This window comes from Palaemon carinicauda, chromosome 2 (genome assembly GCF_036898095.1).
Source record: "Palaemon carinicauda isolate YSFRI2023 chromosome 2, ASM3689809v2, whole genome shotgun sequence".
NCBI classification, from domain to species: domain Eukaryota; kingdom Metazoa; phylum Arthropoda; class Malacostraca; order Decapoda; family Palaemonidae; genus Palaemon; species Palaemon carinicauda.
The window spans coordinates 191,854,993-191,882,189 of NC_090726.1; the positions used below are offsets into that span (position 1 = coordinate 191,854,993).

Here is a 27,197-nt window from a genome sequence, read left to right on the forward strand (position 1 = left end):
CCTGTTGAAGAAGGGCGTTCTCCAAGAGGTCCTCGACAGTTCCCGAGACTTCTTCATTCGACTCTTTCTTATAAGAAAGGCGTCTGGAGGCTGGAGACCAGTCATCGACCTCTCAGCACTGAACAAGTTTGTCAAACAAACTCCGTTCAGCATGGAGACGACAGACACTGTCAGACTAGCGGTAAGACCTCAGAACTTCATGTGTACACTGGACCTAAAGGACGCATACTTCCAGATCCCAGTCCATCCGTCTTCAAGGAAGTTCTTAAGATTCAGCCCAGACAACAGAAAGTACCAGTTCAAGGTGCTGTGCTTCGGTCTTTCTACAGCACCTCAAGTTTTCACCAGTGTTTGCCCTAGTGTCATCTTGGGCACACAGAATTAGCATCCGTCTCTGTTATCTGAACGACTAGCTAACCCTAGCAGACTCGATGTCAACCCTTCTTCAACACCGAGACAAACTTCTGAGACTTTGCTAAGTTCAGGGGATCATGGTAAATCTCAAGTCTTCCCTGCTTCCCATTCAAAGACTGGTATACTTAGGCATGATTATAGACACCAATCTCCACAAAGCCTTCCCATCAGATGACAGGATAACAAGGCTGAGTTATTTCACAAGACCCTTTCTCAGACGAGAAGAACTTCCAGCCCAAACGTGGTTACGTCTCCTCGGTCACCTTTCATCACTGGCCCGTCTAGTTCCCAATGGTCGCCTCAGGATCAGATCCCTCCAGTGGCGACTCAAGTCCCGGCGTAATCAGACTCTTGATTCCCCGGACATCCGGATCCCCATGGGATCAGCAAAATGGACGGACCTCCAGTGGTGGGTGGCAGATGAGAACCTACGAAAGGGAGCTGATCTTCTCGTCCTCCCCCCAGATTTGATGCTGTTCTCCGGCGCTTCAAAAAAGAAAGGGTTGGGGGCCCACGTGCTGCACCACACGACCTCTGACCTCTGGTCAGAGTCAGAAGAGTATCTCCACTTAAATCTCCTAGAGATGAAGGCCGTCTTTCTGGCCCTTCAAGAGTTTCTGGCGGGCCACTCAGTGGTGGTGATGAGCGACAACACTGCAGCAGTGGCTTACATCAACAAGCATGGAGGTACTTTTTTGCAGCACCTATCCCATCTAGCAGTAGAGATACTGAGATGGGCCAAAATCCACTCTATACTACTATCGGCATGCTTCATTCCGGGCATAAGGAATGTGCTTGCCGACAACCTGAGCAGAGCATCTCAGATAGTGAGTACCTAGTGGTCTTTGGATCATCTAGTAGCCAACAAAGTCCTGACTTTGAGGGGTTCTCCGACAGTGGACATCTTCGCAACGGCCCTGAACTTCAGGGTCCCGCTGTATTGTTTCCCAGTCCAAGATCCCAAGGCTCTCTTGCAAGATGCATTCCAACAACAGTGGGACAACATCGACGTTTACACTTTTCCCCCGTTCTGTCTGATGAGGAGGGTACTCAACAAGGCCAGAACATCGGTCAGTCTCTCAATGACCCTCATAGCTCCGCTATGGCTTCACGCAGAATGGTTTCCGGACCTTCTGCAACTCCTAATGGAGTCCCCAAGAGAACTCCCTCCAAGACACTCTACTCAAACAACCACCACATGCCAACATATTCCACAAAGCCGTAGCTTCGCTACGGCTTCGCACCTGGAGACTATCCAGCATCTCCTCTCTGAGAGAGGATTTTCGCAACAAGTTGCGACTAGGATGTCTGGATAGCCTACCTGCGAAAGTCATCAGCAGCAGTCTACCAGGCAAAATGTAAAGTCTTCTGTGGTTGGTGTCGTGGAAGGGGTATCTCGATGCCACTATTCCAGCAATAGCGGAGTTCCTAGTGTATTTGCATGAAGAAATAGGCCTGTCAGTCTCGGTAGTAAAAGGCTATCGCTCAGCCTTAAGCCTCTCCTTCAGACTGAAAGGAATGGACATTTTTTCATTGCTAGAACTTTCCTTACTCAAACAGTTATGAACTTACCTGTCCTCAGTCAGTAGTGAGACCTCCCCCATGGAACGTGGTTCGATTTCTCAGGTCTCTTAAGAGACCTCCCTATGAACCATTACGCCAGGCAACTGATCGCCACCTGACTTGGAAGATGGTGTTCCTGCTAGCTTTAGCTTCGGCCAAATGAATTGGTGAATTTCATGGTCTCTCATACGACATCACCTATTCAAGGTGATGGGGAGAGGTAACGTTCAGCTTCGTCCCTGAGTTTATTGCCAAGACTCAGAACCCGGGAGTAGCGGATCGTCGATTAAACTCCTCCTGGATTTAATAGTCTCTTTCTGTAACAGATGACCCAGACCATCTCTTACTATGCCCAGTGAGGAGTTTGAGGCTGTATCTCTGCAGCCCGTCCCCATGTGCCTGCACTATTCATCAGCACAAGAAGGACCAAGAGGAGGGTCACCAAGAACACCATCTCAGCATGGATTCGCAAGGTCATAGACCATATATTGAATCCAGACCCTCCTCTACTTCGCCCCAGAGCTTATGATGTCAGGGGCCTAGCTATGTCTCTGGCATTCAAGGGAAACTTCTCAGTGACGCAGGTTCTTCAAGCTGCTCCCTTGTGTACCTAGTATTAAGACTAATACTGTTGCGTCCCCATACCCTGGCGAGGTGCTATTGGGAAAGTCCTGGTTACACAGTTTTTCCTTCTAAAGAACTCTGAATAACTTTACCTGGACGGTCACACTTCTATATACAGTACCTCAACACACAGCTTGCGTAGGCCGCGGACTTTGCATAGCAAGGTTTTAGCGAGGTGCAGGGATTCTTTATTTTTGAGTACTGACATACTCAGATAATGAGCCCCTGGGTAAAGCCAAAAGCCAGATTGGCAGGGATGTTCACCCTACCTAATGAGTGAGTCACCCCTATTAAGTAGCGTGGTTTGTATTCCAGTTACGGATAAATGACAAATTCTTAGATAATTTGTATTTTTCCAAACTATACAAACCTTAGCTATTTAAGCAAACTTGCTCGCCAGCCCTATCCCTTTTGAAGTCCTACCTCCAAGCAAAACGAGCTCAGTCACAGGGGGGTGTGGTAGCAAGCTACCCTCCCCTACCCCCGCTAACTAGCGGTATGGGTAGTTAATTAACCCTCGCTAAATTTTAATGGTTTGTCATTTCATCTATGCCAAAAGTAATACCCCTATTAAATAGCTAAGGTTTGTATAGTTAGGAAAAATAAAAATTATCTACGACTTTGTCATTTTTAAATATGTAACTTCCCTGGTAGTTACGTATATATAGCTTATATCCCGTGTTTCGACGCGGCACGGCAGAAATTCAAATTTCGCGGCAATCGCCGCCATAACAGTAGGTGGTCATACGTGATCGCCATCTCTCATAGGTTCCCAGAACCATTCACAACATTCTTCAGAAATTCCCTGCCGTTGGTAGAGTCAACACTTAGGAAATTCATTTCGCTTATATATTACTTTACAGTATTCTACTATTTGGTGAAGTACCTTTTGTCTGATTATTGTTAATGGCTTTCGCTGCCTTTCATCTATCGAAGATATTGAATAAGATAGTTTTTTGCTGGTCCAACTTGGACAGTTTAATTTAACTTGATTTTCAAGATGGTTCCTCTGTTGTTAAACTTTGTGTGTGGGGCTAGACCGTCTTTTGAGCTGCTCTTGGTTCCCGCACAGTAATTAGCAGGGAGCATATATGTATTTGTTTTCTTTCTATGTTCGTAATATTGAGGGATCAAGGAATTTTTTTTCCCGACTAAATTAACTAACGAACAACTCTTAAAGATATAATGGAAGGAAAAACATTTAAACATTAATACATTATGACGCCACAATTATGTGACGTAAACTCTTAGCAGAGAGAGATCTGATTGCCTTGAAGGAATTCAGTCCGCCATCCCGATGACGTCACAATCCTGTGACGTAATCTTCTTAGTATGACTTGCATTGTGTGAATTATTTTCTTTTCTTGCAAGAAATGTTTAAAATATGAACTTACTAAGCATAAGTATGTTTATTATGTAGGGAAATATATTATTTTCAAGTATATATTTGTCCTATTAGTATATTTCCCTTAGTTATTTTTCGATATAGAGATTTCACGAGCGTACAGTCAATTTACGTTCGTAGTACTGTTGACCATCGTTTTTGTTTCACAATACTTGTATCGTTATTTAATATTTTGATTTTGAGAATACTAATATTAATCATATATACTATTGTATTTTCTTTCTGGCCCTTGGCGAAAGAGTATAATCTTTTGCAACGGGCAGGTTATATTATGATCTAATGTGAAATAGTTAAAAGTGCTAGTGTTCAATGGCACGTAAAATTATGCAATGCAGTCAATTTAAGATACGTAATACTCTTTACGATCGTTATTGTTTCACAATTACTTGTATCGTTATTTTATATTTCGGGACACATGCAGCACGCTGGAACCTTACAGCAAACTGGACTCGTGCAGCAGTCTGGACTTATGCTGGACGCATGCAGTCAGGATTTGTCCACACAGCATGATAGACAAACAGTTGTCTCTCCTTCGCGACTTTCTGGATGCGATACTATCGCTTTTTCGAGTCAGGCGGTCCCGCAGCACGCTGGAACCTCAAGGCAACATGGACGCATTCAGCAATCTGGATGCATACAGCAATCTGGACGCATGCTGATCGCATGTAGTTAGGACTTGTCCTCGCTGCATGATAGACAAGTGGTTGTCTCTCCTTAAAGACTCTCTGGATGCGCAGCTAACGCTCCCTCGCGTCAACACTATTGACATACAGCATGCTGAACGCACGTTGGACGCACGCGAGCAGGACTTACCCTTGCAGCATGGGGGTCACTATGTTGATGCTTCCTTACAGCATGTTGGACTTACGGTGGAAGCACTGGAACCTGTCTCTCCCTCGAGACTTGCAGTACGCAAACGTGATGCTTCTCACAATTGGATAGTATCCTTTACGATGTTCCATCAGGACAGGATGAGTTCTTTTTGGAAGACGATAACCGACAGAATAACGCGGTTTTGTCCCCTACCCATTCGTCTCAGGAGATCGATGTTCCTTTAGCCAAAGTTTTAGAGGACGAATCTCGGAATTTGCTGCAGACAGCTGACCTTAAAAAGCTTCTGACAGTTTTAACATCCCTGTATCCAGAGGACTTTACTCGACCTATGCCTCAGAGCTCGCCCTCTCAGTTTTTGAAGGGCAGACCCCGAAAAATATCCTCCTTCTAGAAGATGGTTCTTGCTAGATCGGTTTAGAGAACTTTCTCAACTCTCAACCAATGGACGTCCAGAGGAAGGATCTAGGAAAGACCTCCTTTTCCTTTCCTCCAACTAGACCGGCCTCCAGATATAGTGTGTGTTATGCGACTGGGGAAGTTCTCGGTTTGGAGTGCCTTCCTCCTCCCAGGGAGACTTCTCCAGACTTGTTGACTCCTTACGCATGTCAGCCATGTGCAGGTCTTAAGATTATGTGGTCCAATTCTGAAATGGACCATCTGCTGAAGGGAATTTTTAAGACAATAGAAATCTTCAGCCTTATGGACTGGTCTCTCGGAGCTCCCGCAGAAGCCACATACCCTAAGAACGAGGCCCATGAGACATTGGGTTGCGGAGATGGAGTGGCTGGTAGATACCCCCTGAACATTACCACTATTAGGGTTTACTAATCCAAGTGGGACATATTAAGAGTATGGTGTATGAATAATAGACTTTCCTCTACCAGTACCTCTATAGCCAATATAGCAGATTTTCTGTTATATCTGCGTACAAAAGAGAAGCTGGCTGTGCCTACCATCAAGGGTTACGGCAACATGCTAGCCTCCGTCTTTCGTCACCGACACATTGACGTGTCAGGTAACAAGGATCTTTCAGATCTCATTAGATCTTTTGAGACGACTAAGAGGAAGGACAATCTAACCCCCTCTTGGAACCTGGATGTAGTCCTGGCCTTTTTAACCTCGAGTAGGTTTGAACCCTTGGACAAGGCATCTTGAAAGGATCTTAACAAGAAGACTATTTTCCTAATTACATTGGCTACAGTCAAAAGAATAGGGAGTTAAAAGCCATCAGCAAGAAGGTGGGCTTTAATGGAGACTGCAATTTGCTCCCTTCAGCTAGGCTTTCTCGCCAAAGACGAGAATCCTTATCGACCTTGGCCAAGATCTTTTACCATCCAGAGCTATCTCACTTCAATTGGACGGGGAAAGGAGAGATGCCTTTGTCCAGTGAGAGCTCTAAAATATTTATCTACACGCATCCAAACACCTGAGAGGACAAGCAGACAGCCTCTGATGCTCAGTTAAAAAGCCCTCTTTGGCTTTATCAAAGAATACTCTGGCTTTTTTCATTAAGGATTTGATAAGGGAAACTCACCAGAATTGTGAAGTAAGAAGTTTTCCCTATCCTTAAGGTAAAACCACACGAAGTTAGAGCTGTAGTAACTTCAATGGCTTACAAGCACGATAGGTCAATGAAGTCAATTTTGGAGGCTACTTTCTGGCGAAATAAACAATCTTCACAGACTGCTATCTCAAAGATGTCCAAACCCAGTATGAGGATTGCTGTTCCCTGGGTCCGTACGTTACCTCCGGCGTCATAGTTGGAGAAGGGTCTACTGCCTCTTCCCGATAACTTGATATATACCCTTGCCTTTTTTTCTTGTACTTGTGAAGGTTGTCGCAGTCTGGGATGCAAGTCAAGTTAGTTTTATTTTAGTCTTTTTAAAAAAATTTTGAGTAGGTGGTGAGAATCAGTATCCATGGCTATGCCAGGTTTGCAAGGATGGAGGTCTAGCCACGCTAAGGTCAAGGACCTTGTGGCAGCCCCACAGAGACTTTTACAGCCCCCTGAGTGGAGCGCAAGTCTCTTAAGGAAAGCTGGCGAAATGAGGCAGAATAATTGTGAAGCCAGCTTTCTTATCAGGTTAGAACCAGATTGTTTGTACTACTTATTGTAGCTATTAATAATTATACGAATTCCCAAGGGGATGAGGTTTTCGACCCACCACCAATGGTGTCAATCAGCTATATATATGTAACTACCAGGGAAGTTACATATTTAAAAATGGTATTTTTATTATGGAATAAATTTTTAAATATACTTTTTGGTAGTTACATATTATATAAAAGGTCCCTCCCTCCTCCCCTCTGAAAACAGAAGCATGGAATTTCTGAAGAATGTTGGGGATGGTTCTGGGAACCTATGAGAGATGGCGCTCATGTATGACCACCTACTGTTATGGCGGCGATTGCCGCGAAATTTGAATTTCTGCCGTGCCGCGTTGAAACGCGGGATTTAAGCTATATATATGTAACTACCAGGTAAGTATATTTAAAAATTTATTTTATAATAAAAATACTATATTACAGAGGAAAAACATGTTTTTAAGGGTTGTAATCAACATCATACGCTAACAAAATAAATAGCTATGAACTGGTTATGAAATATAACATTATGGAGTTCTTACCTTCGAGACAGACGGTATCGGCTAACGGCTGTGTGTGCGGAGGAGGAGGAGGGAGAGAGTGCGGGCAGGAGAGAGACTTTTGTAATACTATGTAACATAAATTTAACTATAAATTCAACTTTAAATTTAACTAAAATGAAATTAGCTTACTGTACACACACTTAAAAATAAAATGTAAATCTTATGTTACACTAAACCTAATTCTACATTTTGTTTTAATTTTAATTTTTTTTACTTTTCTTCTTCCGGCTTGGCTCTTTTTGCCTTGCTTTTACCTGCTTTTTTGATGGCCTCTTTAAAAGGAACCTATCTAGGGATGTTTGCTTTTGTCTCCCCTTCAAAATGTTGTGAAAATGATGCACAAAAGTGTCTTCACAATAGGCTAACGTATGACCACTCACCAACTTGTCCGGGTGCCTCTTTTCCATAAAATTAGAAAACTCCCTCCACTTTGCTAAACATGTACCTGATTTCTGCCGTAGAAAGGTAGCCCTCATCTTCCACCTCCTCCTCGCTACTAAGCTCCTGCAACACCTCTGAATGTTGTATCTCCCGGAGCTCTATCAATTCCTGTGTCGTGAGCTCTTCCTGATGCTCCTCGACAAGGTCGTTCACATCTGTCTTGTCTACCTCCAGCCCCAGGGACTTTCCAAGAGAGAGAATTTCATCCATCACAACAGGTTTGGGGTCATCAGGGTCTGTCGTATCGAACCCTTCAAAGTCCCTCTCAGCGACGGAAGCTGGCCACAATTTCTTCCATGCTGAATTAAGAGTTCGTCTTGTGACACCCTGCCATGCATCGTCAATAATTTTCAAGCAATGTACAATGTTGAAATGTTCCTTACAAAATTCCTGAAGGGTGAGATTGGTATTGTCTGTGACATTGAAGCATTTCTTGAATAAATACTTTGTTTACAGTTTCTTGAAGTTATAAATAGCTTGTTGGAGGAGTGGTGTGGTGTTGGGTAGGAGATAAAGGACCTTGATGAACCTGAATTCATCAAGAATGTCCTCTTCAAGACCAGGAGGATGACCAGGGGCATTGTCGAGGGCCAGGAGACATTTCAATGGCAGGTTTTTCTATGCCAAATATTTTTTGACTGCCGGACTAAAGCACAGATTAACCCATTCTGTGAAGAAATGCCGGGTAACCCAAGCCTTAGCATTAGCGCGTCATATCACTTGCAGTTTTTCTTTCAAGATACTTTGACTCTTGAAAGCATGTGGGTTTTCAGAGTGGTACACCAGCATTGGCTTGACCTTACAGTCACCGCTGGCATTGGCACACAAGACTAGAGTTAACCGGTACTTCATGGGTTTATGGCCCGGTAGTCTCTTCTCCTCTGCTGTGATGAAAGTCCCCCTGGGCATTTTCTTCCAAAAAAAGCCAGTTTCATCACCGTTGAAGACTTGTTGGAGGATGAAGCCATGTCGGGCAATAACCGAGGCAAAGGTTATGACGAAGTCCGCCGCGGCTTTCGCGTTGGAAGTTGCTGCTTCCTCATGCCTCACAACCGAGTGTATCCCAGTCCGTTTCTTAAAATTATCCAGCCAGCCACGACTGGCTTTGAAGGTTTCCGCTTGCGTCGAAGTCTCCCCATTCTCGGCTGCGTGCTTCCCATTCAACTCTTAGATTCTACTGGCCTTCTCACATATAATCGTCTCGGTCACGCCATCTCCCGCCAACTGTTTGTCTTTTATCCAGATTAAAAGAAGTCTCTCCATCTCGTCGTGAATATCACTATGCAGCTTGGAAAGGATGGTTACTCCTTTGGAAGGCTTGGTGCTCTTTATAGCATCCTTCTGCTTTAGGATGGTACATATAGTCGATTTACTCCTCTCATGTTGTCGTGCCAGCTCACTCTTATGCCACTCTCATGGTTTGCAATTATTTTATGCTTCATCTCCATTGTCATCATATGCTTTTTCTTTTTGCTACCCTTGTTGGCACTTGCTTGCTTTGGACCCATTATTTATTTAATTAATTATGCACTGATTCACGCAAAAAACACGTAAAAAAGCAAAACGATACGGCCGATGCTCGGAGATAACTTTACGCGACAGAGATCCGACAGGATAAACCGAGCGATGGTGTCCTCGTGAGCAGCCTCTCGCACACATTGCCATATCTCAAATTTTTCTTTGTATCTCTGGATAGAAATTTGCTCAGAACTCTCCTCATATCTATATTTTCTCGTATGTTGGGACGCTCATATCTCAAGGTATTACTGTACCTCGACATACGTGTGTCCCAACATACGAGAAATTTGAGATACGAGGAAAGTTTTGAGCAAATTTTTGCCCCAAGATAAGAGACAAATTTGAGATACGAGGATACGAGACGGTTCCCTATGCAGCTGCTAGGCTGCCGAGTGTGCCAGAGGCTGCTCATAAAGACAGCATCGCTCGCTCTTTCCCGTCGGATCTCCATCGCGTAGAGTTATCTCCGAGCATCGGCCGTAGTTTTTGCAATTTTTACATGTGTTTTTGCGTTAATCAGTACGGAATTAAGTGAATAAGCAATGGGTCCAAAGCAAGCGAGTGCAAGCAAGGGTAGTGAAAAGAAAAAGCGTATGATGACAATAGAAATAAAGCATGAAATAATCGAAAAACATGAGTGGTGTATGATTGAATGAGCTGGCTCGCCAATATGAGAGGAGTACATGAACAATATGTACCATCCTCAAGCAGAAGGATGCTATAAAGAAGGAAATCAGAGACATGTTAGCGAAGTGGCAGGAGTTTTCTGATTTTATGGAAAAGAGGCACCCGGACAAGTTGGTGTGTAGTTGTGCGTGTTAGCCTTTTGTGACGACACTTGTGTACGGCATTTTTGTAACATTTTGAAGGGGAAACAGAAGCAAACATCCCTAGATAGGTTCCTTTTAAAAAGGCCGGCAAAATGTGAAGGTGAAAGCCAGTCAAAAAACGAGCCAAAAAGAGCCAAGCCGGAAGAATAAAAGTAAAAAAATTAAAATGAAAACAAATTAGAATTAATTCTAGTGTAATGTAAGATTAACATTTATTTTTAAGTGTGTACAGTAAGCTAATTTCATTTAAGTTAAATTTAAAGTTTAAGTTATGTTATGAGGTGTTACAAAAGTGTAGCGTGCCGAACGTGTTGCCATAAAGTCTCTCTCCTTCCCATTCTCTCTCCCTCCTCCTCCGCGCACACTGCCGTTAGCCGCTACCATCTGTCTCGAAGGTAATTACTCCATAATAATGTCACATTTTATTGCAGATCATAACCAGTACATAGGTATTTGTTATTTTGTGAGCGTAGTTTGTGAATTAAAACAATTAAAACATGTTTTTTCACTGTAATACTGTATACTGTTTTTAGGTGTTTTTTTTTTCAGAGGGTGGGAACTGATTAATTTTTTTAGTTATTTTATATGGGAAAAATTGATCAGAGATACGAGCGAATTTACATTCGAACTTAGGTCCCTGAATGCATTAAGCTCGTATCTCAAGGTATTACTGTATTAGCTAGCCTTCATTAAACTAGATATGTGATAACTTCTCTTTTTTTTTTTTCAGAACAAACCAAAGATGATGCTCCCTTATCTTGTGACAAGCTTCATGGAGTTAGTCTTTTTCAGCCTCGTAATTTTCATAGCATTTGTCGTCTTCCTCCTGTATGTTAATGCGGGAATTGCATTCATAATCCTTACAATTCTTGGTCTGGTCCTGGCTTTGGAGGTCTACTTTTTCTTGGTTATTCACGCCTGCTACAAGGAGGTAGGAAGTATCTCGTGCTGTGTTGGCATTGGGCCAGTATTTAATTAGCTGGTGTTAACACTGGTCACGAGAGAAATTTATTTGCTGTTCATATTTTCATCATACTTTAAATCAGAATATAATTATAATAGTTGCATTAAAAAATTTAATTTTTCTATTGGTGTTCCTTAAAGTTTGAACATTCGGTTGTGTAAAAGCACATTTTGGTTCAATATTAACTTTTGGAGAGGTGTGCTGAAAAAAATGCTTGAAATTAGGAATTTGTAGGACTTAAAGGAGGAATTTATTTTGGTAACACCATGCTTTGATAAGAACCCATATACAGTCAGCCATTGCTTTTCGCAGGGGTTAGGTAACAGAGACAGGCGTGAAAAGCAAGAATCCTCGAGCACTGTAGGTTGTATGATAACTCGACATAGACATGCTGCTAACAGTCTTTAATAATGATTAGAAGGATGAAAATTTAGTTATTGTCGATGGGGATGAGCAAACATAATCAATTCTTCAACTTTGTAAAATAAAAACTGATCGATAACAGCCTTGACAAAAAGGTTTACATCATAATGTTATGTAATCTGCAGTCTTTATAAAAAAGTGAAAATTAGGTGTACACTGACATAAGCATCAAGTGAAAGTGTTTTCAACCTATAGAATGATAACTCGAGTGCATAAGGAATTTTGCAACTGGATAACTATAATTCCTTTAGGTTTTAAAAATCTACTTATTAGGCCTTTTTTTTAAACACTGATATTGCAGTATATAAAAAAATTAGAGAAAAGTCCCCTGACTTTTTTTTTTAATAGGTAATAAGCATAGACTTGCTCTTGACACTTTCATTAATAATTAACAAACCGTAATAAAAAATCCATTATCCCAAAAAAATCCCTTTCAATGATCTTAACTTCAAATCAGAATAAAAGTACGATAATGATGGAATTCCACCCTTGATAATTTTAGAAAGTAATCACTAAAGGCTATGATTCATTAAATCGATAATCTAATGGGTCTTCGCCGAACATTGCATTATGTCACCAGGGCCTTGATTAGGTTCAGCTATATTCCAGTAACAACGCCAAAGTATAAAAGGTCTTGGTTGTCTCCAAAATGTGAGCTACCGCTAAAATAGTTCTTCTGTAGTGAAACTCCAAGGATCAAAATGCCACTTCGTGTAGAGACATACCCCTCAGCACAGTCCTAGGAAAGAAAACTCTGTAAAACTTCTAACATATACATTATTTCTCTTTTAACTGAATCCCTTTCACCACAATCTCTTGCAAAAACCAATACCCAGATTGAACTAAGATTTAAATTCTGTTGAACAAAAACTTTCTGACGATCATGTAGGCTAATATCAGAGGGGAATTTCTAAACAAATGTAGCAGTGTATTTTTTCCTTTATAAAGTAGGTGAAAAGTATGAGGCCAATTAGATGCTTTCAAACTAAAGAAGAATAACCTAAAATAATTTAAAGCATCAAGATAAAGTAAGAGTACTTTCTAACAAGAAACCAATAACCCAAGAGAGTGGAAAGCATCAGGGTCAAGTGAAATGTTCATAAGCTAAAGAAAACTGTCCCAAGATATTGATAGGCATCAAGGTCAATATATATTTTGTAATAGTGTCTGTATTCCTTTCAGAAATATTTTTTTTTTTTTATGTAGTGTTCGGAATTTGTTTGTTTCGCAAAATTTTAATGTTTTCATATTACTGTACATTAATACCTCTGTTTAAGACTTGAGTGTGTTTGGGGACCAAAAACAATTTTCCCCAAAGAAACTAAGGAAATTCACAAGGTGCTTTTCTTACATCCCTACATCCCTATATACACAAATACTGTACACTTGCATGTAAGGGTTGTAATGGTAATTAATAAAATAATAGCCCCTAAAATCGTAAGTAAATAAAAATTAATAATAGAAAATTAAGAATAGAAATATTAAAATTAACTTGCTTTACCTATAACCAGCGTCAAAGGAGGGAAAGGGAACTTCTGGTAAAATAACTGGTATCTCTTGAATGACATTCTATATTACTAACTGTTAACTACTTAATTTATGCTTTCTGGACACTTTGTTGTTTTTTTTTTTTTTTTTTTTTTTTTTTTTTTTTTTTTTTTGCATTCAACTTTCACGAGGAAGAAGGGAGTTTTGTGTGAGGTAATGCGAAAGAAAATTGGGTAGAAATAGTGTGAATACTAGATTATTGCAACATGAGTATAGTACTGTACAGTATAATCACTGCAGGAATGAACAATGCGTATTGCTTACTAGTATTGTTAGTACTTGACTACAAAAAATTACTATACAGAGTGAACTACTTTTTGCTCGCAGATCGATGCAATGTTCGTAACCCGATTCGAATTTGTATATTCTCATCCCGATCCACTAGTACTACCGCACTTCCACTGATGTTAGTTAATTTCATTGTCTTATTTCAAAGTTTTCCATCTTTTAACTTTTTTATAATCTGTAGTGTTCAGAAAATACCAGGTTTAAGGTGCCATTATTACTTAAAAGATTTTCTATATGCAATGAAACCATTTTACTCTTTCAGGAAAAACGCCATTCTGAGCGCATGGGCAGCGAGTGTGAGATCCCTTACACACAGGAAAAGGACATCCTCTACAAAATCTAGACAGAAAGTTCCAAAAAGATCATTTTCAACAAGCTTAGTTAATTGCTTTAGATCAGGTCTTGGTTCTTTGTATGAAATTGACTTGATATATTTTTTAAAATAAACCCTTATTAGACAGTTTTCATGGGTAGAAAATTGATAGTATTCAAATCTCAGTAATGTAGTTTTACATGTGTGAAAGGCTAAAATTTTAATTAACAAAGATATTATAGGTCTACATTTAGATTATCATCAGCACAATTACAGCTCTAAGCCAGTTGGTAACTGTAGAACAATGAAATTTGCAAACTGAAATGCTGAAAAGAAAAAAAATTTTCATGGAATCTTGGATTTAGTCATTTTTATGCAGATAGGCAGACTTCTTTGTGGAATGCACTGATTTATTCAGGCATCATATATTGTAATATGTAATATCTTAGCTTTCGTAGCTTGGCTTACTGCAGTAGATACAGTAGTACTGTATAATTTATCTATCAATGTCTAATATCTATAATAGATATATATATATATAATATATATATATATATATATATATATATATATATATATTATATATATATTATATATATATATATATATATATATATATTATATAATATAATTCAATGTTTCTCTTGTATTCCATTAAAAAGAGTTCAGTAAAAAAAAGTTAGGCAGGACCTTCCTTACTACAGTAAAGTACTTTATTTCTTAAATTTAAGAAGACCCAAATTATATTTAAGTATAACTTTTCACATTATTTTGATTGATGGTTCTTATTAATCTTGAATTTTTTATGTAACTGATGAATATACACTTTTTAAGCCTGTAATCATAGCAACAAAGTCATACACCGGGTTTGTATTGCCTTAACACTGTCCTCCATCTGTACCCGATCCGTCCTCCTCTTCGTGTCATCCGTCTGTACTTTCTTGGTTAGACCACTAGACGTGGAATTGGTTCTATCTTTTTTATTATTATTATTATTATTATTATTATTATTATTATTATTATTTGCTAAGCTACAACCCTAATTGGAAAAGCAGGATGCTATGAGCCGAGGGACCCCTACAGGGAAAATAGCCCAGTAAGGAAAGGAAAGAAGGAAAAAGTAGATATTTCAAGAACAGCAACACTAAAATAAATACTTCCTATATAAGCTATAAAAACTTAACAAACAAGAGGAAGCGAAATTAGATATAATAGTGTGCTTGAGTGTACCCACAAGCAAGAGAACTCTAACCCAAGACAGCGGGAAAAAGGTTACTCATGAGTGAAGTTTCAACCAATACAGTAATCCTGACCTTCCTATCAGAAGGGCCACTTGAGTATTTTCAAACAGTTTGTGATGGCTTTGACTGCTTTCATACAATAAAATTTCAACTCTTCAAACTTTCTTTTGATATTGTGTCTGATTAGCTACATTGCCTTTTTTTAACACAAAGTATTTTCCATTGTGTCTTGACCCTCGCATATAAATTTATCAGCTAAGCCCTAAGCATTTATTTTGGGATGTCTTACTTAATTCATCTTAACACAAGAACTGTTATTGCTGTGAATTTAAAAAGTTTGTCACATTTAGTAAAAATCTTGCACTCTTTGAGTAGAGTAATAAAAGAAAGAAAATGACTTGTCTGATAAGTCATATGGGACTGAAGGTAGTAAAATTGTCAATGTATAATCGTATGGAATTCAGAAGGTTGAACGATCCTATAATTATAGTGAAATTATGTTGTAATATGGAATTACAAATATATATGATACAAATCCATTTGATGTAAGTGCCATGTGCTCCAACTTTTATTTAGCTCTTTGTGTGTTTTCAATATACTGTATGGACAGAGTGGAATGCAGTTCCCCATTCTATATATCCTGCAATTGCTTCTGTGGATTTATTATATAAGCTGCTCATATACAATTTCATGTTACAATTGGGATTCAGCACTAAGAAAAATCATGCCTTTGTACTGTGTTGAAGTTTCATCAACTAAATGGTATTTTCCAATTTCACTTGGTTATAACAATTTAGCTTTGTAGTGACTTACCATTGATACTCATTCAATTCAGTGATACTCAATTTTTTTTTTTACTTTGTCTACATTATATACCATTTGGTTTGAAATGACAAAGATTCACAGTACATTAAGTGTTGACTGTTTTGCGTACAATATTGCTGCCTTTCATCTTTCTTGATGTGATTTTATTTTATTATGTGTATTCAATAAAAATACATATTTTCATTTTCATTTTACTTTTCAATTTTTGGTTTCAAATTCTCCTGATGGTGAAATATATGAGGCATAAAGAAGTTGAAATTTTTTCCTTAAAAAGAAGTCATTGTAGCAAGTAACTGGACATGAATTATAGGATAAAAAATGTATACAGGACTGCACAGTATTCCCATAGTCTCGAGGAGAAAAACAAAATAGAATGAGAGTAAAAAACTAGTTAGCATTTTGACAGTCCCAGGAGATATGAGAAAGAAGTTGAAATTTTTTCCTTAAAAAGAAGTCATTGTAGCAAGTAACTGAACATGAATTATGGGATAAAAAATGTATACAGGACTGCACAGTATTCCCATAGTCTCGAGGAGAAAAACAAAATGGGATGAGAGTAAAAAAAATGGTTAGCATCTTGACAGTCCCAGGAGATATGAGAGTCGACAGACCAAAGGACCTGATGCTTAAGGTAACGTGGGAAGCTCCACTTAGGGCTCGGCCAGACCAAGCGCGGCTAGCGGCGAGGTTAGCGGCAAGAGGTTCCAACTGAAAATTGAAATCTTAGGTATCTTATGTAGGTGGCCAGATAGGAGGCGCGAGGCTTCCCGCGACTCCTATCTGGACACCTACATAAGATACTTAAGGTTTCAATTTGCCGCCATAACCTCCTGCCGCTAACCTCGCCGCTAGCCGCGCTTCGTCTGGCCGGGCCCTTATACAGGTTTTTGGTTAGCAGTATACTTCTACTTTACAAGAATATTAATATTGAAGTTATTGATGCATTTAACTTTGGCATATTATATGACTTGAATCTGGCAACTTGTATAAAACAGCTATAATCAGTTTACTTGATTCATCTATTTAGTCTTGTAAGTTGTAATTTGTTTTTCCTGGTGCTTGGGTAATTATATTTTATATAGTATATCATATCAAATTGTTCTCTTTTTAAGCAAGATTCTACCAAGCTGAATGTCATGGGTGTCTTAGCCTTTGTACGAAATTCTATACTCCAATCAAAGTTAAATCATGTTATTTTGTACAATATTTACAATTTTGTTTTCATTTTTTCTTTTAGTTTGAATTTGAGTCATTGCGCAAAGAAAAGGTCAGGGTACAACAATTTTTCCATAGATATTAAATCTTTTTTTTTTTTTGTATCTAAAACATATAATAATTTAGCACTTTTGAAAGTACAGGCAGATATACTCTTTATCTTTCTTTTTCTCACAAGAAACATTTGTTCCCAAAGACCAGTACGGTGTTGGGGTCGACACTACATTCCAGCAAATGGAAAAATGGGGAGGAGTAATGCAAACCATATTAGAGATTGTAATTAGTCTTGTTCTGTAAAGAAAGGTAGTTAAAACTTTGTCTGCTTTAGTCCTCGTTAGATTCTCGGTTCCTGCTGGTCTGAGCAGCATTCCTTCGGCCGTCGGTTGCATTTAGTTTATGTATTAAACGTCAGTGCTTCTTTCTTCCATCTTGCTGTCCACCCTAGATTACCTTTTACTAAAGCGTAACTCAGGAGATCCACCCCCACCTTAGGCTTGTTAACTAAATGTCCTCATTGGGCCAGCAGCAGACAATTCATCCTAAATCCGTAAATCTAATCCAGTCCTTTTTTGGCAACCTCTGGGAAGATCGATTCGCTTGACTAGAAGGCGTATTTGGGAACTGAGCCCCTAATGTAAGGATAACGATGGGAAAGAAGAAATAGATATGAAATCGGCTACTTATGTGGTCTTAATATCTGATGGATGAAGGGTTCGTGAGCCATTCTTTTGTATAGGTATAATCTTGAAAAACATGATCCCAAGTTATTTATCATTGATAGCTTTGTTAGCTAGGCTTTTTGGGAGGAGATCAACCAGTCTCCTGTTCATCTGTTTCATAGCCATCATAATGATACATAACTTAAACTCAATGCTTTTCAATATTAGACATCTGTACAAAATAATGGCTCCTGAACTCTTCATCTATCAGGTATTAAGACCACGTAAGTAGCCAATTTAATCTCATGATTTCTTCTTTCCCATCATTGTTCTCCTAGTCGGGTGAATCGATCCTCCCGGAGTTTGCCAACAAAGAACTGGATTGGATTTACAGATTTGGGACGAATAGTCTGATGCTGGGCCCTGTGAGGGCCTTTAGTGTTATTGTGTATAAGGGGGGGGGGGCGATATCTCCTGGAGTTACACTGAAGTAAGTTAATCGAGGGCGGACAACAAGATAGAAGAAAGAAGCATTGACGTTTCATACATAAACTAATTGGTAAGTTAGTAACTAATTTTTGGACTTCACTATGTACATTAGAGAAGTGTAATTCTGTCGATAGAGCTTATCTATCAGATTATTTGACAGGCCTGTAGTTGTACAGTATAGCCTTTTTCTTTTTTTTTTCTTCTTTTTTTATTTGGTGATTGCTGAAGTTATGAAATTTTTTGGAAGATACTCCTTTGAATGAGTAACTGAAACCCACTACAAATATTTAATATTCAAGTTATGAGACGTTATTAAAATATGCCTACTTCATATCTAAGTATGTATGCTAGCAAAATGCAAAAGAAAATAGAGACTGGTGTATGTATAGGAACACTGATTATTTTAGACGGAAACTATGATGGTGTATATTGAAAAGGCTAAACCATTATTGATGTATTGTAGATGTTCTGGGAAACGGGATTGCAGCCACCATTGCCTTTACTGGAAAGATCAGTTGAAGAGTACATGCTGCATATCAAATAAACTATTTACTCTTCCATTTCTGTGACTTGACAAAGATGCTACAAGACATGTAACACTACAGTACAGCCCATGGTTTCCATTAGGAGCACTAAAGGATAAATTATCAGTAACATATATTATGTATATGTACTGTATAATATATATATATATATATATATATATATATATATATATATATATATATATATATATATATATACACTATATATATACACTATTTATATATATATATATATATATATATATATATATATAATATATAAATTTGTTAGAAAAGAAAAATAAATTCAATGTAGGAAATTGTTTACTGAATTATATAATAAAAAACAAGGCCTTCAGGCATATGTCTGAATCTATCAGCATTTAGTAATATCCATTTGAATTGATCTTGACATGTCGGCTGAACATGCTAGATTCCGAAATCCCAATAGTTTGGAATACACCCGGGGTCACCATTAAGCCTTTTTTTATTTGATGTGGATCTGTTAAGTAATCAGAAATGAAGAATTGTGGCAGCGTCTATATGCAGGTGATTTGGTAAGTACAAAGAAGGTTTGTAGTGGCAATAGACTGGAGAGGGCGGAAGCTTCAGAGTAAATATAGAAAGATTGAAGCTATGGTGAGCAGTAACGAAGGTAGAGACAGGCCTATAGCTATGCATGAAAGTAGAGGCTTGTTTATATAACAGGATGAACAATTCAGATACTTAGGCTCTACTATAAATCAGGAGGGAGGATGTGAGGCTGAAATTGAGAATAGGATAAAAACAGCCTTGGGGAAACTGGAGTGAGGTAGCACGAGTAGTACGTGATAAGAAAATCTCAATCAAGCTAAAAGTCAAGATCTATAGCATAGTGTTAAGATCACTGTTAATGTATCGATTGGAAACGTCGGCTTTAAGACAAAAAAAAAAAGGAAGCAAAGCTTAAGAGAACAGATGAGTATGGTGAGGTGGGTAATGGTTATATCACTGCTTGAAAGGTTGCAAAATGATGAAAAGAACAATCACAAGCATAGTAAAAGTACAGAGATGATGAGAGAGTCATGACTGAGATGGTGTGGCCACGTGTTTGGGATGAATGGTGGGGGTTCAGGAGGGCTTGAGGGAACTTGTTAGGGAGAAGAGATCAAGAGGGAGGCAGAGAATTATATTGCAAGATAAGGTGAAGGATGATATGGAGAGAAGATGTTTGGTGGAAGAGGATGCTTTTGATGAAAGGTATTGGAGAGATCATCAGTCAGCCGATCCCTTGATGTAGGGATGACAGCGGGAAACAGGAAGAAAAGTCCTCAATTCTTCTTGCCCTTGCTAATCCCATATAGGCCTACAAGTTATATATATATATATATATATATATATATATATATATATATATATATATATATATATATATATATATATATATATATATATATATATATATATATATATATATATATATATATATATATATATATATATATAGGCATCTCCTGATGTATTTACTATTGATTGTAGGTCTAATATTTCATCCCATTTAGATGTGTCCGTGGTATTTTTTAAAGCAATTTTAATACTACAATGGGAGAGGAAAAAAGGATTACTGAGGAAAAACTCAAAAACTTGGAAAGAAAATTTTGGGATTTTCATATTGAATTGTGTTCTCAAATACAAAATAGCTTTGGCTTACTAAGCGAAATTTTGCCATTATTCACTGTCTCTTGAGGGAAGGCCATAGCCTGTAACGGAGCCGAGAGAGGGTTGTGAACTCAAAGGCAGGATGCAATCAACTGAGTTCTTTATTAAGGAACACTCTCCTTTATATACAAAACCTCAAGGCAACAGGACATAACATGCTCGAGAGACAGACAATGTTACAGAGGAAAACCGGAGACATGAATTTTCATGTTCGTTTTAGTGCGAGGGAAGAGCGCAGATACAAGCATAATATATACAACAGGAACTATGTACAATTGTGTGACACACGGTTGGTACATGGCTCCCCCTCTAAAAATGACATACTGAACATGTTAAATAGGTGCCCTGAATCTGAAGAGGTGGTAGTAAAAACTGCGCCGATTAGCGGCAGTGAGTGGCTGTAGAAGTCGATGGTTGGGGTGCGAGCGAGTGGTGGATGATGGTTGGCTGTGTTGCCGCTCCGGCTCGTCACGGGGTAGGCGAGTGTGTCCTACGGCATTCATAGGCGTGTGTGTCCTACGGCATTCATAGGCGTGTCCTACGGCATTCATAGGCGAGTGTGTCCTACAGCATTCATAGGCGTGTGTGTCCTACGGCATTCATAGGCGTGTCCTACGGCATTCATAGGCGAGTGTGTCCTACAGCATTCATAGGCGTGTGTCCTACGGCATTCATAGGCGTGTGTGTCCTACGGCATTCGTATCAGTTTCGGTTGAAGTTGAATAGGTGTCCTCTTCGTCACGAGTGGAGGCGTTGATGGAGGTTTTGAAGGTCATGAAGTGGCTGTCCATAAGGGCACGAACTAGGTTCACCTCACGAGGAGAGCCGTGTGCGGCAGGTTGCAGGCGAGTGATACTGGTCATTTTCCCGAGGGTGAGCGAAGCCCTTTGGTCCCCCAACGGTTGTTGCGAGAGCTGAAAAGGCGTTGCTATACGGGCGGCTGGCGACGGCGAGTACTGCTGCAGAAGGTATGCGTTGACGGCGTCATAGTAACGGTGAGAGGTGGAGGGTGGGTGGGGAGGCGGGAGGAGCAAGTCACTCCGGGGTCACCAATGTAACGGTGAGAGGTGGAGGGGGGGGTGGGGAGGCGGGAGGAGCGAGTCACTCCGGGGTCACCAATGTAACGGAGCCGAGAGAGGGTTGTGAACTCAAAGGCAGGATGCAATCAACTGAGTTCTTTATTAAGGAACACTCTCCTTTATATACAAAACCTCAAGGCAACAGGACATAACATGCTCGAGAGACAGACAATGTTACAGAGGAAAACCGGAGACATGAATTTTCATGTTCGTTTTAGTGCGAGGGAAGAGCGCAGATACAAGCATAATATATACAACAGGAATTATGTACAATTGTGTGACACACGGTTGGTACAAGCCAATGTTAATCCATTGAGAAAGTTCAACATAGTGAATGATGCTGATTATGATATCATGATTGGAGGGCATTGCCATTCTTTTATAATTAGTCTTTTCCAAATGACCTAATGAAGTCTTAGATTAAGGTTAAAAGGAAAAAAAATGCAGATGGAAATGATGTATTCCTTTCAAAATCAAAATTTATGATAAACATGTTTACCCTTAATCAGCAGCAGTCGAGTGTTTGTTTTTTCTTTCCTAAAGTTAATCTCATTCGAATTAAAATAAAAACAGGCTAAACACTGCTAATGTTAATGGGGGTTTTCAATAAGAAAGAAAACGAAAACTCCATGTTTTGAATGGAATCCAACAGCAGAAGTAATGAATTATAATGAATGATAATATTCCTGCTGAAGTGTATATAACTTCCAATGTTCATTCATCATATCGCTACCTCATTGCAAGAGGGTCGTAACTCCAAATTTGCTAGTTTTGAGTTATATGGTGTACAAGATTGCCGAATTGATTCTGCATCTTTTGGTAAAAGAGTCGTAAATCTAGGTGAATTAGCGGCCGAGAGATGGTACTAAGAAGATTTGTGAAACATGATCAAATTCATAGGACTTAGCAACTTTCAAATGCGTCTCCTGAAAAATCAGGAATTTGGAGTTACGACCCTCTTGCAATGGGGTAGCGATTATGATGATGATACACATTGCAAGCCTTTTTATAAAATCCGGTTACAATTTTTTTTTTCTTTTTAGCAGTAGTAATTCTTCATAATATTTGTCTTTTTTTCATCGTCGGATAGTGTTACTGGCACTGGATTTATTAGTCAAGTATCAGTACATGTAAAATAATGCCAATAAGTGCATAATCTAAGGCATAACTGGCCTATTTAAATTTATTTATACCATTAAATTTCATGGAAAAAACATGCATGAGAAACAAATGACTGTTCACGAGGAAGGTAAGATTTAGATATAGGTCAATAATCTAGATTTTCATCACCATTACTATATATTTTATAGACAATTCTTAAAATTAACCAGGATGCCATAAAACCTCAAATCAATCAATTATGAGGTAGTAGGTTGGCCAGGGCACCAGCCACCCATTGAGATACTACCGCTAGAGAGTAATGGAGTCCTTTGACTGGCCAGACAGTACTACATTGGATCCCTCTCTCTAGTTACGGTTCCTTTTCCCTTTGCTTACACGTACACAGAACAGTCTAGCCTATTCTTTACACATTCTCTTCTGTCCTCATACAACTGACAACACAGTTACCAAACAATTTTTTTCTCTCAAGGCTACTTTCCTCTAGGTAAGGGTAAAAGAGAGACTTTAGCTATGGTAAGCATCTCTTCTAAGAGAAGGACACTCCAAAATCAAACCATTGTTCTTTAGTCTTGGGTAGTGCCATAACCTCTGTATCATGGTCTTCCACTGTCTTGGGTTAGAGTTCTCTTGCTTGAGGGTACACTCGGGGGCATTATTCTATCTTATTTCCCTTTCTCTTGTTTTGTTAAAGTTTTTATAGTTTATATAGGAGGTATTTATTTTAATGTTGTTACTGTTCTTAGAATATTTTTTTTCTTGTTTCCTTTCCTCACTGAGCTGTTTTCCCTGTTGGAGCCCCTGCTTTTCCAACTAGGGTTGCAGTTTAGCAAGTAATAATAATAATGATCAATTAACAGTAACCATTTACGAACTGAGCGCCATCTATCTTTTTGTTTGTTTGTTAACGGACTATTTTAAGCTCCATGCATATAAGTAGGTTTCTTAACTGTCGATTTTTTTTTCGTTTTAATGAATCAGGAACGGAATAGGTTGTAATAGTTTGAATGACGTGAAGTTTACACCTGTTGGACTTTTGAATAATCATTTTCTTGACTTCAAGTGAGTGAGGACTTTTTCAGGTAGGTTAAAAAATGGTTAGATTTTCATGGTGTCCTACCTATATAAATGGTAACCTGTAATTGGTGGTAAGACTATGTAACTTTTGTTGGTCCGTCGGATGTAATTTTTCTATTGTCAAGTTGCTATTCTTTATAGATTAAATATATTGTTTCTGGTGTTAATACGATATTAAGAAGCCAGTCTCACGATTTATGTAATATGATTTAGTGTTGTCTGGAGTAAAGCCGATTGAAGTGCTTTTGTTTGGAATTTGAATACTAGTAAGTGTGAAAAATGTCTTTTCGCCAATTAATTACGTCGGGATAGTTTTAAAAGCCTATAAATATAACAGGAACTGGGTTTATTTTGTTGTTCTTCAGAAGTAATGTGCTGTAGTAAGTTTTACTCGATTACCGACCTGGTTTGACCCAACCAACTACTAAGGCCCCGTCTTACGTTCAGTTATTTACCGTTAAATTTGTTTGAAGTAGTCACTACTACTCGTATGTAGTGTATTTCCATGCGTCTTTTCACCCCATGGCTAGTTTGCTGGTATTTTTGTAGTTATGGACGGGGAAACCTTTCTTTGTAAAAAAAAAAAAAAAAGACTTCTCTTTAGAAAAAGTGAAATGAAGGTCGAATTCCGTTAAATCATGTTTGCAGTGATATTGTAGGTGATTTTGATAATTTTCAAGTTGATTCCAGTAATTCGTGGTTCCCGCAAAACCGGTACCTCGAAAAAAATGTGTTCTTATTAAAATACGTTTTTATGTTTTTAGCATTTATATTTTTTTTATATGCAGGTAGAACCTTGGCTAGGGGTTGTGACCTAGGAAGGGGGTTCGGGGGCTTGCCCCCTTCTAGGGGCTGTGACCTGGGAACGGGGTCCGGGGCTTGCCCCCGGCTAGTGGTTGTGACCTGGGAACTACTAGGTTAGGTGGGTTTGTTAGGTTCTGTACCCTTTTATATATTGTGTAAAGGGTATGTAGAAAAATGCCCTAAGATACAAATTTTATTTGATCAATTTACTAAAAAATAATGTAAATTAATATTACACATATTCATCGATTTCTAAGGGTTTGCAGTGATATTGTAGGGGATTTTGGTATTTTTCAAGGGGATTCCAGTATTTACCTGGGGATAAGAGTAATTTGTGGCTTCCCCAAGAAAACATACTTTCTGTTCGAAATCATACCCTGTAATACAGTAAAACTTTACCAAAAAGTCGGTTTCCATCGAAAGTGACCCTTATTCTTGTCGCAAATACATACTCAATGTAATATATTTTCTATATTTGCTGATAATGGGGGACCCCCAGTGGGAACCCGCAGTTTTGGGTAGGGAAAACATACTGAGGAAACGCTATATAATAGTGACACAAAACTTTTCTTGATACATTGTTCTTGGATGTATAAGAAATCCATGGATAACTACACATTATGTACTGTATATCCTATCCTAAAAGTATACTTTTCATTTATTTGTCGATATTCTAAAGTTCAGTTGTATTTGCTCCCGTTCGTTCGTACGTATATACCTTCTACACATAAATCCGCTCTCCTGCGCTTAAACTTTTACCCCCCTTTATTTTTACCAATAGGAATACTTTTTCTCTTAAAACCCCTCCCCAATTTTCCCCACGTCATTCAAGTGTTTTTACCCACAACATTAAAGTATTCTACTTGACCTAACCCTTCTTATACCGTATGTACCCTTCGTTTTATGTAATACCCACATGTGCATATAAAGTTTTATGCAAGGATTACTGGTTTTCTTATAAACCCTCCTCACTCCACCCACGTCATTTAAGTATTTTTCTTGGTCTGACCTTTCTAATACTGTATATACCCATTCTTTTATGGAATACCCACATTCTCCGTCCGTAAATACAATTTTGCCAGTTTGCCTTGTTGGAGCCTCTGTGCTTGTAGCAACCTGCTTTTCAGACTAGGGTTGTAGCTTGACTAATAATGATAAAAATGATTTGGTACATATTGAAATTAAAGCCTTGCTATATTAATAGGAATTGGTAACCTTGCAGTACTGCTAATTCCATTAACCTCTGATAAAGCTATGTAAGTATGATACAGGTAAATTATAGTTAGATACATGAATCATATATTTTTTCTACTTGCTATCTTAGGTTTTATGCATTTCTGATCATGATTGGGGCAAACCACTGCTTTGGAAATTTTTGGACCCCCTTAATTAGACTATTATGGAGGACCCCAGTCTAAACACAGGGTTTTTGGGTGTTAAAGGCCAAATCTTATGATTTGCAGCAATAAAAATGGTCAGAAATACAAAAGACAAACTTCCTAGGCATTGTTAGACAAATATCTCTTGTTGGCCCATGTGGCTGAATGGAAAGTATCATAATTATCTAAGATTCACTCCACTTCCTAAAAGATTTTGCTCCACTGTGGTTTGCTACGCTTCCATAATTAACATTACACGCTACTCCTGTGTTTATGCAAGTGGTACATGGGTAAGCGGTGCATGCTAGCCCCGTGGGTCATTATTTTGGGGATATTTGCTACTTGAATGTGAGCAGCAATATGTATATACTGAAGTGTGTTTTCAATGGCATAGATTAAATGAGACTAGATTTTTTAATAGATTATAGTTCCTTATTGGAGACGTCTATACCTGGCCCTTGCAGGTAGTGGGGTGGCAGAAAAAGAATGTGCTTTTGCACACGTAACCCCCCCCCCCCCCACAGTCTTTTTCTGTCCAGAGTTTGGGGGTTGCTTAGTCATAGTGCTGAGCCATTCTAGTAATGGGAGTCCTTCAGGACAGTTGCTTAGCACTGTAATCTCGTCAAACCCCCCCCCTTCATTTTCCAATAGTTCTCTTCAATTCCACCAACATTGCCAAGAATCCTTGCACTGCGGACAAAAGTTGGAGGGATGTTGGAGAGGATTGCGCTTGATCCTTTAAAACAAGTCTCCAGCCTTCTACAGTACACTACAGTATTCTGGTTATGTAAACGTGGGACTGGAGGCTGTTCCGTGGAATGAGTTTGTGCGTCCAAGTACAAGGTGGTAACTTTGTGATCTATGTAGTCCCATCAGAGAGGAAGACTTGTGCCTTTAGTGGATCTGAATGATTTTTTCTTTTAGGTGTGTGCATCAGTCTATTAGAAAGCACTTCTCCCTCTTATGGTATGAGGTACTAGTTCTTTATTATGAACTGCTTCTAAATTTTACAATCTAAATGTATACCTTGGTAGTAGTCCAGGCCCACTCGCAAGGAATAACTGTGTATCTCGTGGGTGGTTGATCCTGACCTCCTTCATGGGGCTGTTGCTACAGGATTGATTTTGAACTTTGTTCCCAAAGTGGGTGCCTTCTCAAGAGATTTCAAGTGATGTTCGAAGAGCCACTGGTCTGTATTTTCCAGAGATCGCCCATCCCTCCCGATTTCGGCTGGAGAGGAGGCTTTGGTAAATTTTACCAGTTTTCTAAGAACAA

General features: G+C 38.9%; 1 protein-coding gene across 5 annotated transcripts in view; it reads left to right on the forward strand.

Annotated features, from left to right (window-relative positions):
- The window catches only part of LOC137628879 (uncharacterized), a 63,602-nt gene that overhangs the window by 24,086 nt on the left and 12,319 nt on the right, over window positions 1-27,197 (forward strand). For 2 of the 5 annotated variants that reach the window (XM_068360142.1, XM_068360134.1), the window contains exons 5-6: window positions 11,008-11,208; window positions 13,763-14,365. The exons of 2 other annotated variants lie outside the window; for them this stretch is intronic. In XM_068360142.1, the coding sequence (XP_068216243.1) occupies window positions 11,008-11,208; window positions 13,763-13,843 (282 nt within the window). In that variant the 3' untranslated portion in view covers window positions 13,844-14,365. Of the gene's footprint in view, window positions 1-11,007; window positions 11,209-13,762; window positions 14,366-23,603; window positions 23,745-27,197 lie in introns of those variants that run through there. One more of the 5 variants, XM_068360158.1, reaches the window with a different exon arrangement.